The sequence below is a fragment of the Orcinus orca genome, chromosome 1 (genome assembly GCF_937001465.1).
Source record: "Orcinus orca chromosome 1, mOrcOrc1.1, whole genome shotgun sequence".
Taxonomy (NCBI): domain Eukaryota; kingdom Metazoa; phylum Chordata; class Mammalia; order Artiodactyla; family Delphinidae; genus Orcinus; species Orcinus orca.
Window position 1 is genome coordinate 187635827 of NC_064559.1, and position 19030 is coordinate 187654856.

The 19030-nt window shown below is 42.5% G+C and overlaps 1 protein-coding gene across 1 annotated transcript; it reads right to left on the reverse strand.

The window, feature by feature from the left end:
- Positions 1–1414: 1414 nt before the first annotated feature.
- LOC101281471 (signal recognition particle subunit SRP72-like) lies at positions 1415–17973 on the reverse strand. The gene is made up of 3 exons (XM_049696384.1): positions 17826–17973; positions 17398–17557; positions 1415–2749 (listed from the first exon to the last, which is right to left on the reverse strand). The coding sequence occupies exons 1-3, from the start codon at positions 17971–17973 to the stop codon at positions 1552–1554; spliced, it is 1506 nt and encodes a 501-aa protein (XP_049552341.1). The 3' UTR covers positions 1415–1551.
- Positions 17974–19030: the final 1057 nt, after the last annotated feature.

A 19030-nucleotide genomic window follows, 5' to 3' on the forward strand; every position in this document is an offset into this window, starting at 1 on the left:
GTTATCATAATTTGAAAATGACATGGGGGCACAAAAAAGTCCTAATTTATATACATGTGTATATATGTATATACATACACATTCTTTTCATTACTATATGTGTGTGTGTGTATATATATATATATATATATAGCATCCCATATTCCAGTATCACATGGCAGAGAATTTACAGTCAGAATAATCAAGACATTTAATTTAGTTTTCCTGTGGCCACTCATGTAGTGAACTGAAAAATACCAGTGTATTAATAAGGTCCCTTTTTATTACATGCTATTTCTAAGCAGATATTTGGAATGCTCAGAAGACTCCACTTTCAGTCTCCTAAGGCCTCCTAAGACATAATTTAAAGTGGGACTTGATAGAACAAATATCTTTGCACTCTAGTTGAAACAGAAGTAGCTTCTGTTTATATCCTAGGAAACCTTGGATAACATGCCTTGTTTGTGAAATTGAAAAAAACAGCAGATCAGCACACAAAGAGAAAGGATGCAACAGATATCAAAGTGGGTAAATGCCCAACTATTCTGACTCCTCCTCATCTGTGCAAAGCAAGGTGGTACAAGTAGGCCAAGTCTGACTGGGCAGAGTTTGAGGAAGATGCTTTTCTGTTTGATGAACAAGAAAATAATTTTATGAAAACGTGGGGATGGGAGAGGGAGCAGCTCTGTGCTTCTTGCTGTGTTACCTTTTTTATGTTCCCAGTGTCACTGAGACTAGTTTAAAAATAGCCTACAAAAAGAATGTTCTAATCACCAGCCACCTTTTCCACCTTTCTTCTTTTTCTGTTGCTGTTTCTTTTTTGTTGCTGGAGCCCCTGCAGGTTTCTGGTGTCTTGGGGGTATGATATTACTTGTAGATGTAGATGCTGTTGCTGCACTGCCAGGTCGTGGGGAGGTGGGTGGGCTGCTCACAGTTTTACTGGCATCCAATTCAGATGAAGCTCCTACAGTTGCTCCCTGGGTCCCTTTTCCAATCTGATCCTTCTTTTTACCCTTCTTTCTTCCTCGGTAGTAAGAACGTTCACGCATTGGTAGCCATCTTTCTGGATCTGGGGTCACTTTTGGGTCATAATTTTTAGGCAGTTTTCCCTTCTTTTTTTTCTTCTTTTTTTTCAAATCTCCCTGTCCTTGCTCCTTTGGTTGACTATCTCCAGCAACTTTTCCACCCTTCTTCCGAATGTACGTAGCACCAGGAGAATTTTCAAGAGCCTCAACATCTACTTTTAGAGACATACTATCTGATGAAGGCAAGTGTTTACTAAGGGCTTTTGCCTTCTCAGGATCTACAAGTGAGTAAGCAGAAATAAGCTGTGCCAGGGTGTGAATATCTTTTGGATTTTGTTTCCATAGCTGTTCTAGGTCACTAATTGCCTCCTTCTTCCGTCCATATTTGAGTTTGAAGTTTGCAGCTTCTCTTATCAAGGACAAATGAGCAGGAGATTTGGGCTGACGGTTTTGATACCACTGGATAGCTTGTGTGAAGACCTCAATGGCACTGTCAATATCTTCCTCATGGCTGTACATTGTCACTAATGCAGACACCATGCCTGGTTTATGCTTTTAACTGCTCTATGCTTCTCAATATCAAACATGCTTTGGAAATATTACCTTGGGAAATTTTCAGCTGTGCCATGGTCAGCTTAATTTCAGCAGCGTTTTCTGGATGCTGATCTGCAAATTCCTGAAGCAACTCTATTGCTTTTGTGTGCTGCTTTTCACGGCAGAGCTGGGCAGCTTGGATTAACACAGGAAGGAGATGCTCAGGACTTTGGGACTGTAAACTGGCAGATATTTTGCGACACTGTTCTGCCTGGTTTGTGTACATAGCAAGTAAAGCTTTGTTAAATTCTATAGCTTGCAGTTGTTTCTTGGAAAGCTTAAACTCCACTCCTTCTGCATTGGTTAATTTCACCTTCTTCTTGGAGTCAAAGACATTTTGGTCCTTGTTAATTGTAATGATGTTATTTGCAATCACAGCTAGCAGTGCTACATCTGTTGGTTTTAGTTTTATTATCTGATTGTAAAGTTGCAAAGCCTCCTCTGTATGACCCTGAAGCTGCATAATATAGGCCATCTGCCCGTGGATGATGGCCAGTTCTGCCTGTGGGTCTTCTTCAGTCCCATCAGAGTCTTCTGATAATGAACGGCGGCAAAGATCTTCAGCTTTTTGCAGGATTTTAATTGCCTGGTTCAGCTGGCCTTGTCCTATCAGCGCACATGCAGCATTGTAGCACAGTTCGTGTGTGCCTTCTTGGAGACCCAAGTTCTCTGGAACCACTTTTTCCCAGTTACTTTGAGCTGCAACAACTGCTGAAAGGTTTGTTTTTCTCTCCTCATCATAATCATCTTGAGAGTTTCGGACAAGATCTCTATACACAGCCAGGCATTCATCATAGCGTTCTAATCGGTACAACACTTGTCCATAAAGCTCCTTTAGTTTGTCTGTCTGCTGGTTGGCACTTTCTATTGTCTTCAAGGCATTCTCAATTCTGTTCAGCCTGTACTCACAGTATGCCTTCTCGAAGGAAAGAGAGTTATTGGCAAACACTTTGGTGTGAGTATTGATGACATTCAAGGCTTCCTTGAAACTTCCATTCTGGATAAGGCACACAACTTTACAGTGTAGGGCAGTTACATCATCCTTGTTGATCTGCAGTATCTTGTTGACGGTTTTGAGAGCGCGCGTGAAGTCGCCGTTCTGGCCATAACGGTTCACTTCACTCCAGAGCGCAGGTACCGAAACCCCCCCACTCTCAGCATTTTTTTAACAGTAAAATAATTTGAAGTTATAAATTCTCTTCTGAATAAAGATCATTATACCCCATATGTTTTGCTATAAAGTTTTCTCTTTTCCTTAATTTTATTATTATAATTTCTGTTTTTATTTCCTCTTTACTCAGGTATTCTCTTCCATCCACTTTTCCTGGCTAATTCTTACTTGTTCATCAGATTTCAGCTTAGACGTTATTCCCCAGGGAAGTCTTCCTGACCCTGCAAATCAGGTTAGAGCATCTTGTTATAAACTCTTACAGAATTGATACTTCTTCTTAATACACATCAGGAATGATTATTGGTGCGATCATCTGTTTACTCTCTCTTACCTACTAGGCTGAAAGCTCCTGGGTGCAAGGACCAGTTTATCTTGTTCTGTGTTTCAATGTGTATTTATTGAATGAATGACCGAAAAATGGTTATTAGGGAGAATGTGAAACAGTACAACTCTTTGGGTGGGGAACTTGAAAATACTTTTTAAAAATACACGATTGCTTATACAATTACCCTTTGTCCCAGAAATCCCACTTCCAGTATTCTGACCTAAAAATATGCTGGGAAAAAAAATGCTGCAATGATTTACGCGCAAGTTTATTCATTGTGGCATTATCTGAGATAACAAAAGGTTGGAACCAATCCAAATGCCCATCACTAAGACTGGCTGAATCAGCTGTGGTCCATTCACACAGTGGAATACTCTCCAGCTGTAAAAAGAAACGTGGAAGGTCACTGCAATGGAGTGATCTCCAGATATATTGTTAAGCAAAAAACACAAGGTGTAGAACGGAATATCTAGGATTCTATCTTCTGTGTAACAATGGGGAAGAAAGGGATATAAATATGTATACAAATTGTTTATATTTGCAAAAAGAAACAAAGAATAAACCAAAATAATAAAAATGAAAATGATACCTTATGTGGGAAAGGACAGGGTAGAGGGACAGCAATAGAAAGGAAAATTTCCACACATAGACTGTTATGTGGTTTTGACTTTGGAATCAGGTAAATATTTTACACATTCAAAAATAACGTTAAATCAGAAAGAGAGGAGTAAAAAGCAATCTCTAGAATTTGAAAACAATCTGAAATGAAGAACCTTGAATGTGTATCAAGTTACTGATATAACCAGTCAGTAAAAATGATTGTTTCAAGTGGCTTTACAGCACAGCATATCCACTACATCTTTTTTTTTTAATAGATCTTTATTGGAGTATAATTGCTTCACAATACTGTGTTAGTTTCTGTTGTACAACAAAGTGAATCAGCCATATGCATACATATATCCCCATATCTCCTCCCTCTTGAGCCTCCCTCCACCCTCCCTATCTCACGTCTCTAAGTCACCGCAAATCACCTAGCTGATCTCCCTGTGCTTTGCTGCTGCTTCCCACTAACTGTTTTACATTCGGTAGTATATATATGTCGAGGCTACTCTCACTTTGCCCCAGCTTCCCCCTCCCCGACTGTGTGCTCAAGTCCATTCTCTATGTCTACGTCTTTATTCCTGCCCTGCCACTAAGTTCATCAGTACCTTTTCTTTTTTTCAGATTCCATATATATGTGTTAGTATATGGTATTTGTTTTTCTCTTTCTGACTTACTTCACTCTGTATGACAGACTCTAGGTCCATCTACCTCACTACAAATAACTCAATTTAGTTTCTTTTTATGGCTAATATTCCATTGTATATATGTACCACATCTTCTTTATCTATTCATCTGTTGATGGACATTTAGGTTGGTTCCATGTCCTGGCTATTGTAAATAGTGCTGCAGTGAACATTGTGGTACATGTCTGTTTTTGAATTATGGTTTTCTCAGGGTATATGCTCAATAGTGGGATTGCTGGGTCATATGGTAGTTCTATTTTTAGTTTTTTAAGGAACCTCCATACTGTTCTTCATAGTGGTTGTATCAATTTACATTCCCACCAACAGTGCAGGAGGGTTCCTTTTTCACCACATCCTTTCCAGCAGTTACTGTTTCTAGATTTTTTGATAATGGCCTTTCTGACTGGTGTGAGGTGGTGATACCTCATTGTAGTTTTTTGTTTGTTTGTTTTATAAATTTATTTATTTAATTTTGGCTGTGTTGGGTCTTCGTTGCTGCACGTGGGCTTTCTCTAGTTGTGGCGAGCGGGGGTACTCTTTGTTGCGGTGCATGGGCTTCTCATTGTGGTGGCTTCTCTTATTGTGGAGCACAGGCTCTAGGCGTGCGGGCTTCAGTAGTTGTGGCACACGGGCTCAGTAGTTGTGGCTCATGGGCTCTAGAGCGCAGGCTCAGAAATTGTGGCGCACTGGCTTAGTTGCTCCACAGCATGTGGGATCTTCCCGGACCAGGGCTCGAACCTGTGTCCCCTGCATTGGCAGGCGGATTCTTAACCACTGTGCCACTAGGGAAGCCTCTCATTGTAGCTTTAATTTGCATTTCTCTAATAATTAGTGATGTTGAGCATCTTCTCATGTGCCTCTTGGCCATCTGTATGTCTTCTTTGGTGAAATGTCTATTTAGGTCTTCCACCCATTTTTTAACTGAATTGTTTGTTTTTTTGATATTGAGCTCCATGAGCTGTTTATATATTTTGGAGTTAATCCTTTGTCTGTTGTTTCATTTGCAAATATTTTCTCCCATTCTGAGGGTTGTCTTTTCATCTTGTTTATGGTTTTCTTTGCTGTGCAAAGCTTTGAAGTTTAATTAGGTCCCATTTGTTTATTTTTGTTTTTATTTCCATTACTCTAGGAGGAGGGTCAAAAAAAATCTTGCTGTGGTTTATGTCAAAGAGTGTTTTTCCTGTGCTTTCCTCTAAGAGTTTTTATAGTGTCTGGTCTTACATTTAGGTCTTTAATCCATTTGGAGTTTATTTTTGTGTATGGCATTATGTAGTGTTCTAATTTCATTCTTTTACATGTAGCTGTCCAGTTACATGTAGTGGTGCCCATTTATTGAAGAGGCCTTCTTTTCTCCATTGTATGTTCTTGCCTCCTTTGTTGTAAATTATGTGACCATATGTGCGTGGGTTTATCTCTGGGCTTTCTATCCTGTACCATTGATCTATATTTCTGTTTTTGTGCCAGTACCATACTGTCTTGATTACTGTAGCTTTGCAGTATACTTTGAAGTTGGGGCGCCTCATTCCTCCAGCTCCATTTTTCTTTCTCAAGATTGCTTTGGTTATTCGGGGTCTTTTGTGTTTCCATACAAATTGTAAAATTTTTTGTTTTAATTCTGTGAAGAATGCCATTGGTAGTTTGATAGGGATTCCATTGAATTTGTAATTGCTTTGGGTAGTGTAGCCATTTTCACAACATTGATTCTTCCAATTCAAGAACATGGTATATTTCTCCATCTATTTTATATCATCTTTGATTTCTTTCACCAGTGTTTTATGGTTTTCTGAGTACAAGTCTTTCGCCTCCTTAAGTAGGTTTATTCCTAGGTGTTTTATTCTTTTTGTTGTGATGGTAAATGAGATTGTTTCTTTAATTTCTCTTTGTGATTTTTCATTTTTAGTGTATAGGAATGCCAGGGATTTCTGTGCATTAATTTTGTATCCTGCAACCTTACCAAATTCATTAATTAGTTCTAGTAGTTTTCTGGTGGCATCTTTAGGATTTTCTATGTATAGTATCATGTCATTGGCAAACAATGGCAGTTTTACTTCTTCTTTTCCAATTGTATTCCTTTTATTTCTTTTTCTTCTTTGATTGCCATGGCTAGGACTTCCAAAACTATGTTGAATAAGAGTGGCTAGAGTGGACATCCTTGTCTTGTTCCTGATCTTAGTGGAAATGCTTTCAGTTTTTCACCTTGATGCTTGCTGTGGGTTTGTCATTTATGGCCTTTATTATGTTGAGGTAGGTTCACTCTATGCCCATTTTCTGGAGAGTTTTTATCATAAATGGGTGTTGAATTTTGTCAAAAGCTTTTTCTGCATCTATTGAGATGATCATATGGTTTTTCTTCTTCAATTTGTAAATATGGTGTATCACATTGATTGATCTGCGTATATTGAAGAATCCTTGCATCCCTTGGATAAATCCCACTTGATCATGGTGTATGATCCTTTTAATATGTTGTTGGATTCTGTTTGGTAGTATTTTGTTCAGGACTTTTACATCTATGTTCATCAGTGATATTGGTCTATAATTTTCTTTTCTTGTGATATCTTTGTCTGGTTTTGGTATCAGGGTGGTGGTAGCTTTGTAGAATGAATTTGGGAGTGTTCCTCCATCTGCAAATTTTTGGAAGAGTTTGAGAAGGATCGTGTTATCTCTTCTCTAAATGTTTGATAGAATTTGCCTGTGAAGCCATCTGATCCTGGACTTTTGTTTGTTGGAAGATTTTTAATTACAGTTTCAACTTCATTACTTTTGGTAGGTCTGTTTGTATATTCTGATTCTTCCTGGTTCAGTCTTGGAAAATTGTACCTTTCCAAGAATTTGTCCATTTCTTCATGCTTGTCCATTTTATTGGCATATAGTTGTTTGTAGTAGTCTTTTATAATCATTTGTATTTCTGCAGGGTCAGTTGTGATTTCTCCTTTTTCATTTCTAATTTTATTGATTTGTGTTCTCTCCCTTTTTTTCTTGATGAGTCAGGCTAAGGATTTATCAATTTTGTTTATCTTCTCAAAGAATAAGCTTTTAGTTTTATTGATCTTTGCTATTGTTTTCTTTGTTTCTATTTCATTTATTTCTGCTCCGATCCTTATGGTTTCTTTCCTTCTACTGACTTTGGATTTTCTTTCTCTAGTTGCTTTAAGTGTAGGGTTAGATTGTTTATTTGGGATTTTTCTTGTTTCTTTAGGTGAGATTGAATCGCTATAAACTTCCCTCTTAGAACCGCTTTTGCTGTGTCCCATAGGTTTTGGGTTGTTGTGTTTTCATTGTCATTTGTTTCTATGTATTTTTTTATTTCTTCTTTGATTTCTTCAGTGATCTCTTGGTTATTTCGTAGCACACTATTTAGCCTCCATGTATTTGTGATTTTTACAGGTTTTTTTTCCCCTGTGATTGATTTCCAGTCTCATAGTGTTGTGGTCAGAAAAGATGCTTGATACAATTTCAATTTTCTTAAATTTACTGAGGCTTGATGTATGACCCAAGATGTTATCTATCCTGGAGAATATTCCGTGTGCACTTGAGAAGAATTTGTATTATGCCACTTTTGGGTGGAATGTTATAAATATCAATTAAATCTATCTGGTCTATTGTGTCATTTAAAGCTTGTGTTTCCTTATTTATTTTCTGTTTGGATGATTTGTCCATTGGTGTAAGTGGGGTGTTAAAGTCCCCCACTATTATTGTGTTACTGTCGATGTCCCCTTTCATGGTTGTTAGCATTTGCCTTATGTATTGAGGTGCTCCTGTGTGGGGTGCATAAATATTTATAATTGTTATGTCTTCTTCTTTGATTGATCCCTTGATCATTATGTAGTGTACTTCCTTATCTCTTGTAACAGTCTTTATTTTAAAGTCTATTTTATCTGATACAAGTATTGCTATTCCAGCTTTCTTTTGATTTCCATTTGCATGGAATATCTTTTTCCATCCCTTCACTTTCAGTCTGTATGTGCCCCTAGGTCTGAAATGGGTCTCTCTCTAGTAGACAGCATATGTATGGGTCTTGTTTTTGTATCCATTAACCAGTCTTTGTCTTTTGCTTGGGGCATTTAATCCATTTACATTCAAGGTTATTATTGATATGTATGTTCCTATTACCATTTTCTTAATTGTTTTGGGTTTGTTTTTGTGGGTCTTTTTCTTCTCTTGTGTTTCCCACCTAGAGAAGTTTCTTTAGCATTTGTTGTAAAGCTGGACATCTTTTGTTTTTTTTTAACTTTTTAAAAAATAAATTAATTTTATTCATTTATTTATTTGTTTTTGGCTGCATTGGGTCTTCATTGCTGCGCGCAGGCTCTTCTCTGGTTGCAGCGAGCGGGGGCTGCTCTTTGTTGCGGTGCATGGGCTTCTCGTTGTGGTGGCTTCCCTTGTTGTGGAGCATGGGCTCTAGGCGTGCAGGCTTCCGTAGTTGTGCGGCACGCAGGCTTAGCTGCTCCGCGGCATGTGGGATCTTCCTGGACCAGGGGTCGAACCCATGTCCCCTGCACTGGCAGGCGGATTCTTTTTTTTTTTTTTTTTTGCGTTACGCGGGCCTCTCACTATTGTGGCCTCTCCCGTTGCGGAGCACAGGCTCTGGACGCGCAGGCTCAGCGGCCATGGCTCACGGGCCCAGCTGCTCCGTGGCATGTGAGATCTTCCTGGACCTGGGCATGAACCCGTGTCCCCTGCATCGGCAGGCGGACTCTCAACCACTGCGCCACCAGGGAAGCCCGGCAGACGGATTCTTAACAACTGCGCTACCAGGGAAGCCCTAGCTGGACATCTTTAAAGAAACATTTTTCAGGGACAAAAGAACCGCAAAGAAATCTTAACACTTCATTTGGAAGTCGTATTGTTAGTAAAAATATTGGCATTATTTTTGAAACTATTTTATATAGATCACATGATAATGCAAATCAGTAATGATGTTAATACTGGAATCCAAGATCTTCAGTGTCTGAGAAAAGAGATATGAGGATAAGACCAAAGAAGTTAAGTAAGAGCCTTGAATGTTACATGTGAATTGGAAATATTAGCAGAAACTCATAATCCTTTTATTTTTCTGTTCAAAAGTATGTACTTCCCAGTTCTGTTCACTGAAAAATTTGGACGCAGTGATAACCCACCATCAATGAGCATACCTAGTGCCCAGATGTCTTTTCCAGCTACCATGAACCACGGCGCCTTGGAGGATTGGCTAATTCCAGGTCTAGGGCAGGAAATAGACAACGTGAGCCTGGGACATCTTGTTGGGTCAGAAAGCAAGGACATTGTCAAAGAGTAATGGGATCACGTCCAAAGGAAATATAGAAGCCAAAAAGAAGAGACACCCACTGGTTAAAGATGGGAGAATTTGAATAGCAGAAAGAACAGTGACTGATAATGCTTGAAACACACTGAATATATAAGCACTCATTTGTCCATATTGATGCTCAGAGAGAGAAAGCCGCAAATCAACCAAATATCATTAAATACCATTGAAGGTAACTCGGGCATAATTCCTCATCCTGAGGATTAGCAATGAAAAGGAAAGAATTAAGACTTTATCCTGTCATTCTTCTACTATTTCATCTCAACCGAAAAGCCCGAGTTTATGAGGGAAAGTTCCTTATAAAAAATTCCAGCTAATAAATGTGGAAGGATTGATAGGATTAGAAAATCATCTTTTTTACAGCCCCTAATAAAATAATGGGTTCAGGCAATAATCACCAACGGATGAAATTATTATATGAAAAGTTGTTGGGGAGTTTTATCATGGAAGGGTCAGGCTGTCACCGCCTGAGCTCACTGGTTAATCTTAGCACCGCTATGTGTGTCTCCTGATGTGATGTCATGTGACAGCCCCGCCTATCAAGTGTCTGCCTGTGCTTGGATTCCCTCAGAAAAGCAGACCCTAGGAAGAGGATTTGGGTTCAGATAGTTTATTTGGGAGATGATCAGAGGAAGTACCTTTAAGGGAGTGGGGAGGTGAGGCAGGGAAGGTAGAAACCCAATAAAAATGAATTAATGAGTGGGATACCACTCAGACAGCTGGGACCCAGTTCTTCTGGGCACCCTCTGAAATGCTGTGCAGGACATATGTTAGAAACCTCCTCTGAGAGGCAAGGAAGCTGGAAGTGTTGAGCTACCCGCCCCCACCCTGCTCTGGTCAAAGATCGCTCCTGGGGTATTAATACCCCGGCTCCTCTCAGGACCAGAGAATGCCCTCAGGATGCAAGACTCAGAAGGGCACTGGGGGGACTCTGGGCTTCCACTGCAGGGGGCACTGGTTCGATCCCTTGTTGGGGAACTGAGATCCTGCAGGCAGCATGGTGCGGCCAAAAAAAAAAAAAAAAAGAAAAGAAAAAGAAAAAAAAATGAAGGGCTTTGGTACAGCCCGTCTGCAAGTGGCCTCCAGGATTGGCCAAGAGGAGCTGGCCAGGCACCAATGCCAGCTGCTCTGGTGCCTTGCCGGAAGAGTTGACTTCTAGTGACAGGAAATCCTGGGGATGGAGAGACGAGGTGAATGATACACACAGAAGCAGGTGGACAAACCCAGAATGGGGGACATCCTACAGGACAAATGATTTCTTCAACATGCTGTTCTCTGAGCTGGTTACCACTGGGGGCAATGGGCCGAATCCCACTGGAGCCCCTCTAAAGACCAGCGAGGAGGAGGCCTTGGAGTTGTGCCTCTTAAGGCCAGAAGCTGAGGCGTTTATCCAGGACTCCCGTCCCCCACGGTGGAAGGTAGCTCCAGGGACGTCAGCTTCCTACATTTCCAAACTATGCCTGCTGGAAGGCTGAGAGGCCTTCCCCAGCTAAAGAGAAGGCCGAGGCAGAAAAGCCCAGGGAAGCCACAAGGCGCGTTTGAAGTGGGGGTCAGGGTGCGGGCAAGGTGCACAGAACCAGCCCCCTAGCTGCCAGGAGTCACCGGGCCAGTGGGATGTGGGGAGGGGCACCACCGTGGTCTGTAAGCGTCTTGGCAGATTCTCACGTGGGCTCAAAAACGAAGAGCCAATGGCTAATGTGGCTTTCAGCCAAGGTGGCCCCTGGTGCCTACTTAAGTGGCCCCAGAGCCTCTACTGGTGACGGTCCAGTGCCCATAAAGCCCCCTGTAGCGGTGATTGATGGAGAGGGCTCAGCAGTCTCTGGGCACTGACTCCCTTCCCTTCCTTGTGGTCCCACAGGTCCGGTTCCCTCATCCCAAGCCCCCCTGACCTCTTCCAAGGTCATGCCTCATCCTGATCCTTTTCCCTCTCCCAGCCCGGTGACCCCATTTACTTCCCGGGTGGCACATGGTGTGGGTCTTCTCTGTTCTCTTTTCAATCTGTAATTAAGGCGTAAACTCTTTCTCCTGCTTCCTTCAGGACCTTCCCTTTCGATTCTCAATAGCATTTTCTTCTCTCGGCAAAAGCAGCCTCTTGAAAATCAAAGGCTCTGCCTTTCAAAAGTGTGGTTTCTGATGTGAGCTTCAGCAGACTATCTGGGAAGTTAAAAAAACAATGACATCTGAACGTTGGCTGTTTCCCTCTTTTTACATTCCAGCTATAAAAGCACTAATTCTCCTGGAGGTAAAGTGGAACCTCTGATTGGCTGAGGAAGTGGGGAAAATAAAAGCGAAATAGTTGCTTTGAGCTGTGCTTGTGTTGCCTTCCTCCATGTCTATGGCAGGTTTGTTTCGCAGTCTGTTACATGTCTTTTAACTTTGCTCCTATAGTCTCCTGTCATTCAGAAGTGAAATGTTTCTATGTAGTCAAATCTATTCACCTGTCCCACTTTTCTTCTAATGGTTTATGAGGTTTTTAGCATTTAGTTCTTTAAATCAAAGGTACTTTGTATGTGTGTCTGGTGTGAGGTAGAGTTCAAATTTTATATTTTTCAAATTGGACAGTCATTTGTCCTCATGCCATTGATTAAACAGTCTATATTTCCCTTGTGGATTTGAAATGCTAGACTTATGATAGATAATATAATTTCTCTTGTTTTATAAGTATTTTTATTTCTGGATTGGCAGTTGTCCCTTAATTTTACTCATTAAATTTTTTTTCATGTGGGGAAAGGGAGAGATGGTGAGTTACTGTTTAATAGGTACAGAGTTTCAGTTTGGGGTGATAAAATAGTCTGGAGATGGATGGTGGTGATGGTCGCATAACAATGTGACTGTACTTAACGCCACTGAACTATATACTTTAAAATGGTTAAAATGGTAAATTTTATGTTATGTGTATTTTACTACAATAAAAAATTCTAAAATTGATTTCTACTTGTGTGTGTTTTCTACGTATCTTTTCTTCTAGTATAACTTGAGAATCAGCTTGTCAAATTCCATTAAAAAAATACCTTCCAGGGCTTCCCTGGTGGTGCAGTGGTTAAGAATCCGCCTGCCAATGCAGGGGGCACGGGTTCGAGTCCTGGACCGGGAAGATCCCACATGCCGCGGAGCAACTAAGCCCGTGCGCCGCAACTACTGAGCCTGCGCTCTAGAGCCTGCAAGCCACAACTACCGTAGCCCGCGCGCCTAGAGCCCATGCTCCGCAACGAGAGAAGCCACCGCAACGAAGAGTAGCCCCTGCTCGCCGCAACTAGAGAAAGCCTACATGCAGCAAAGAAGACCCAATGCAGCCAAAAATAAATAAATAAATTTATTTTAAAAATACCTTCGATATTTTGATTGAAATCACATGAAATTTATAGCTTACTTAGGGGAGAAGTGACATCTTTATAATACCGAGTCTTTCCATCCAGGAACGTGGTGTGTCTCTCCATTTATTCAGATCTCCTTTTATGTCCTTCAGTAAAGTTTTATAATTTTACTCACATCAGCTTATTCCTAGATATATAGTGGCTTTAGTTGCCACTGTGACTGGAATCATGAGTGTGGCACAGGACTGTCACTCAGGTCTGTCCCCAGCCCAGCCCCTGAGATGAATGACAGCATCCAAAAGACACATGAGACAAGAAGAATTGCATGAGTCATTTCACCAAAAGCCTCTGCAATAGGCAGCAGAGAAACCTGAGTTTGTCATCAAAGGGGTCAGAGGGAGAAACGGAGGTGCTGGAGGTCGGGACCGAAGCTCAACATTAATGCTGATGTAGTTAAAAAGCCTCTTTCACTCTGCAGAGCAAATTGTGGCTTTGGAGCCAGGAGACCTGAGTTTGAACCCTGACTCTGTCACTCACTAGCTGTGTGGCCTTGGGCCAGTTGTTTAGCTTCTCAGAAGCTCAGTGTCCTCACGAACAAAATAAGGGTGAATTCTAATTATATATTTAGTTGTTTAATTAATTGTCTGTCTCCCACCGGACTGTAACTCCACACGGGCAGGGTCCATATGGGTTTAATTCATCAATGTGCAGGGCTGCTGCTAGCCCATACGGTGCTTTCCAGGGAGTTCAAACAAGGCATCCTTCTGAACAGACACAGCTCTGTGAGCCCCCAACTTGGTGACTGGTTCATGCGCTGCAACTCAGCCCCCACTTGTCCCATACTGGGTGCCCTTGTGCAGTGAGTGACCTGCCCTGTGTGTAGAGTCAGTGCTTAGCCTGGGCCTGGCACATGGGAGGCACTGAAGAAATTTATTGAATAAGTTGATGATTCGATGTGGGGTTTAGCGAGAAGGAGATGAGGAAGTCCCTGAGGGGTTCTCATTTGTGCTCAAAAAGAAGTTCTCTACAGGAGTTCTCTGGTGGTCTAGTGGTCAGGATTCAGTGCTTTCACTGCCATGGCCCGGGTTCAATCCCTGGTCAGGAAACTGAGATCCCACAAGCTGTGCAGCGCAGCCAAAAAAAAAAAAAAGCTCTCTACTTTCAGGCGCCAAATAACATGGAATTGTCCAAGTGCTTTACTTCCTATATTTCTGCAGGGGCTTGGGATGGCGTCTCCTCGCACCCAGACTGGGACCCCTACAGGAATGGACCAATCTGATGACCTGGTGAGGTGGACAGCCCAGGGCATTTTTGCATGAGGCCTAGGAAGCCTCCAAGAAACAGCCTCCCTCAGGGAGGAGGGAGCCTCACTTGGTAACAAAGCCTTGAGCAATCCAGGGAAGTAAAGATGAAGAGTAACTGGGGAAGCTCTCTGAGGAGGGGAATGAAGTGGTGCCCTGAAGCATGAGGAGGTGCCAGGCGCATGAAGAGCAGAGAAGAGCATTCTAGGCAAGAGGACAACATGTGCAAAAGTCCTGAGGCTGGAGAGAGGTTGCTTGTCTCCTTTGGCGAGTTGAATATTGGCCAGAGTAGCTGGCCTTCCATCCATCTTTTTACAGAATCTTCACTGATTAGGTGCCCTTTGGGATTTCCTGCAACCATCCTCCTCTTCGTGAACTTGGTGAAGATCAAATGACTGAGTCACACCCTCACTACACCACCGTCTCCCCAGTATGTATTCCTTCCCTGAGTACAGCCAGCCTAGGAGTTGAGAGTCATCCCATCAAGATAGGTAAGACCTCAGCTCCACCGTGTATCGGCTGTGGACTTTGTCGACCCCCTCCTTCACCCTCTGTAAAATGCGGATAAGATTACTGACCTGACTGAGTTGTTGGGAAAATTCTCAATAATAAAGGCAAGAACAAAGGAAAGATAATTTAAAATGCCAGGAAAAACATAAAGATGCAGAAGTAAGGAAATATACAAGCTCACTCCTTGACTCAGCAATGAACAATATTTAGATGTTCACAGTAATCCTTAAGTTTTTACTTTTTTTTCCTTCTTTCTGTGCTGGCTGGAACTTTCAATACAACATAGAACAAAAACAGTAATAGTGGGCAACGTTGCCTTGTTCCTGACTTTCAAAAGAATGGTTAGGGGCTTCCCTGGTGGCGCAGTGGTTGAGAGTCCGCCTGCCGATGCAAGGGACACGGGTTTGTGCCCAGGTCCGGGAAGATCCCACATGCCGCGGAGAGGCTGGGCCCGTGAGCCATGACCGCTGAGCCTGTGCGTCCGGAGCCTGTGCTCCGCAACGGGAGAGGCCACAACGATGAGAGGCCCGTGTATTGCAAAAAAAAAAAAAAAAAAAAAAAAGAATGGCTAGAATGTGTGCCATCCGAGATGAATGCTAGCTTAAGAAAATGTGGGAATGGTAAAATCTGAGTCCTCACAGAACCTCTGATCCTTTTCTTCTTGCAACTGAACAATGGTTTTCATGCTTCAACCATTCCAGGACTCCACATTACCTATGGGGTAAAGTTTAAGCGTTAAAAAACAAAAACAAAAACCCAGCATTCAAGGCCTCTTACCCTTTCCCAATCCTATGTCTTCAGGGTTCACCCACTCTTCTCATTCCAAATGTCTGTACATTATAGAACACACCCTTGATGGTATCTTGAATTATAATATTTGTCCTGTGCCTTTATGCCTGCCTGCCTTTGCATAATGCTCTTCCTTTTGCCTGGGATACCCTTCCTTTCATGTACTCCCACTCATCTTTCAAAGGCCAGCTCACCTCTCCAAGGATGCTTTCCTCCTACCCTCTCTAGCATTTGGTATAAGACCCTTTTACAGTCTGGGGCACAGGCCCCAACACATACAAGGGTCTGTAAGTGTCTGTTGAACAAACACATAAATGAACCCTAAGACTCCAGGTCACCAAAAGGAAAAAAAAGTCCCATTCTTCCAACAAATCTAGGCCTCAGCCTCCAAACTCCCACATGTGTTCAAAAATGTTGTCTTCTGCCTTTATAGTGGATCAACAGATTGGCTGAAAATAAAATTCTTGAGTCACACTTTCTCTCCTTGGCTGACATTGTAGGTGGTGCTCTATTGAATTCTAATGCTGGATGCTGTCACGAAGAAGTCAGAGGCCAGCCTGGTGTCCCTGCCTTGTAAGTGACTTGTCCCCTTTCATGGAGTTGCCCAAAAGATTCTTTCTGAACTTTGAAATCTCATCACTTTATTAGAATATATTTGGTATGGATCATTTCAAGTCTGTTTCCCTGGGTCTCATTTACTTTTTAATGTCTCTCTTTTTTTTTTTTCCTAAAACATTTTCTTGAATTATATCTTGTAATCATTGTTTGATGCCATTATTTTGGTTTACTTCTTCTGTTAGGTACATACGGTTTCTCTTTGTCATTTTCTTTCATCAGTTAAATTAAAAAGAAAAAAACCTTTTCAGTTCATTTTTCTCACTCTTCTTATTTCTCTCCCCTCTGTCCCTTATTGTGTTTCAGCAGAGTCTGTTTCTTTCATGCTACTTTCACCTTGGCTTTCATTTCTGTGACATTGTAATTTCCCTGAACCCTGACAGCTTGTTTTATTTCCTTTTGTCATCTTGCTGTTATTTCCACGGGCTCTTAGATTTCTTCTCTGTACTCTTGTTTTGTAGAAATAAATGCTTCATTGAGGATTTTTGTTTTGGTTTGGTTTTATTCTGCTGAACGTTCTTTGGTTTTTGTTTATTTGGTTCTTCATTTGATGCCTTTGCTTGCTCTTGTCCTCTTGTTTTTGTTTCTTGTATCTGTGTACCCCACTTGAGATGGTTCATGGTTGATTACTAATATTTGAGTGGTGCAAGTTTTCCCTGGACCAGCTGTTTGCAAGAGGTTTATGCTGGGGAGGGGCCAGAGCTCTTTCAGGATAGCAGGAGTTATTCTTATGACTCAGGAGTGCGTATGAGTTCTTTGAGCCTTTAGCTGGTTGCTAATCATGATAGGGCGTTTCGCCGTTTAGAGTCCCTCCCCTCCCCCCCCCCAAACCTCATTTGTCTGTGTGATTCTTTTTTTTTTTTTTTGCGGTACGCGGGCCTCTCACTGCTGTGGCCTCTCCCGTTGTGGAGCACAGGCTCCGGACGCGCAGGCCCAGCGGCCATGGCTCACGGGCCCAGCCTCTCTGCGGCATGTGGGATCCTCCCGGACCGGGGCACGAACCCGCGTCCCCTGCATCGGCAGGCGGACTCTCAACCACTGCGCCACCAGGGAAGCCCTGTCTGTGTGATTCTTAATTCAGCCTCAACTCGTCTGTTTCACGACACCCAAGCAGGTCCAGGGAAGCTCCTGACATGGGCCTCTACCCACCCCATCCATTCCATTTCCCTGGTGGCGTGCCCCTCACCATCTCACTCTGAAAGATGAATTCTCTGCTTCCTCCTGAGCCCCTTTCCGACCTGCCCTGCTGTTACCTGCTTTTCCACCGAACTGTGATTCCATTGTCAGATCTCTCCTGGTTTCCTCAAAGATGGCCTTTGCATCTTTTCCCCCCTTTGTGTTGCTTTCTGGGAAGAGAAGTGGGGAAGGACCAACTTGATCATTTTCAAATAAGACGTTCCAACTGCATCATGGATACTTCCGCTTCTCTCCTCTACGGTGGCTGCCCGTCGAGTCTATGAGCGCTGCGGGATCGGCCTCTGTTGACCTCTCTGGTCTCGTTTTCATTGCCCTCCACTCTGTCCACAGTGCACTCTATCATTTCCTTGGAAGCCCAAGATCTTTCCTGCCTCAGGGCTTTTACTCATCCTTCTCCCCCTTCCTTCTGCTCTTTACCTGGCTGACTCCTACACATCCTCCGGATCTCAGCTGAGAGAGTCACCTCCCCAAGGAGCTCTCCCTGACTTCCCAGCTGGGGTTCCACAACCCTGTCAAATGCTCCAGTGCTCATCACCTTTCCTCCTGGTGCACAGTCAGGACACATCGTGATCTTTCCCCCCATGCTGCTCTAATTCCATCCAAGCAGTGAAACCGGGCACTTCAGTAGCCCACGAGGCTTTGTTCAGGGTGAAAGCACAATTGCCATTTGGCCTTTTGAAATCCTGACAATAGTACTGGGATCCTCATTGCAGGGGTAGCCAGAGTTCCTGGGACTCCCAGGGATGGAAGGAGGGTCTTTGTGAAGAAAGGCCAGGCGCCTCCCCAGGAGTGTTTAATCCAACGAAGAGGGACAGAAGATTCAGCAGGGTTGTTTCCTGGTATTGTTAGGGCGTCGGCCAGTGGCGGGGTGGGGCACTGGTCCACAGAACTCTCCGGAGGGAACAGGGCTAAGCTGCCTTCCTGAGACAGCTTCGGTTGTTCTTTTAATTGTGTTTTGATTGCACAAAGGACCTTTAAACAGCACTAAAGGCAATGTTTAAAAAGAAAGAAAAGCCACTGGACCCCATCCATCTTACACATCTGATGTGCTGGAAAGAGGCCTGGGCTTGGAGTCCAGCACACCAGGCTTGGCAGCCCTCTTTGCCGATTCCTGGCTATACCACCTCGGGCAGCCTGTTACCCCCCTCTCTCTGCCTTAGTTGCCTAACCTGTAAAGGGGAACAGTTTCTACCTCATGGGGATTTGGGGACAGTTGTGGAAGTAAGTAAGATCACATATGTGGAAGCCGTTTGGCATAGTGTCTGGTGTATGGTGGATACTTAGCAAAGCTTCTTTTTTTTTTTTAAATCAAGGCAACTGTTTTCATTTTCTTGAAATTTTCAGAAAGCTTCTGCCAAGCCTTCATCAAGTCCAGATGAACATTTTGCACTTGTGATCATGCTTTAAATTTAATTTTGCAGTCTGCTTGTACACTTACTGTATCCTAAGTACTTGTTTCAACATTTTCATGATTATTTCATAGTGGACGAGCCACTGAATCAATGTGTCATCATTTATGTAGCCATTCTTCTGCTATTGGACATTTTTCAGTGTTGTAAATAATTCCGTATCGAATTCTGTATTCTATATTATTGTTGCTTTCATTGGTATCTCATTTGTGT

Bases quoted from the DNA above. Each gene is read 5' to 3' on its own strand.
- LOC101281471 (XM_049696384.1), bottom strand. From the start codon at position 17,973: ATGTGTCCTGACTGTGCACCAGGAGGAAAGGTGATGAGCACTGGAGCA. The intron at 17,558-17,825 runs GTAAAGAGCAGA...TTCTCTTCCCAG, and splicing joins GATGTGTAGGAGTCAGCCAG to AAAGCAACACAAAGGGGGGA. The intron at 2,750-17,397 runs GTGAGGGGCACG...AAATGCTGAGAG, and splicing joins TCATCTTTCAGAGTGAGATG to TGGGGGGGTTTCGGTACCTG.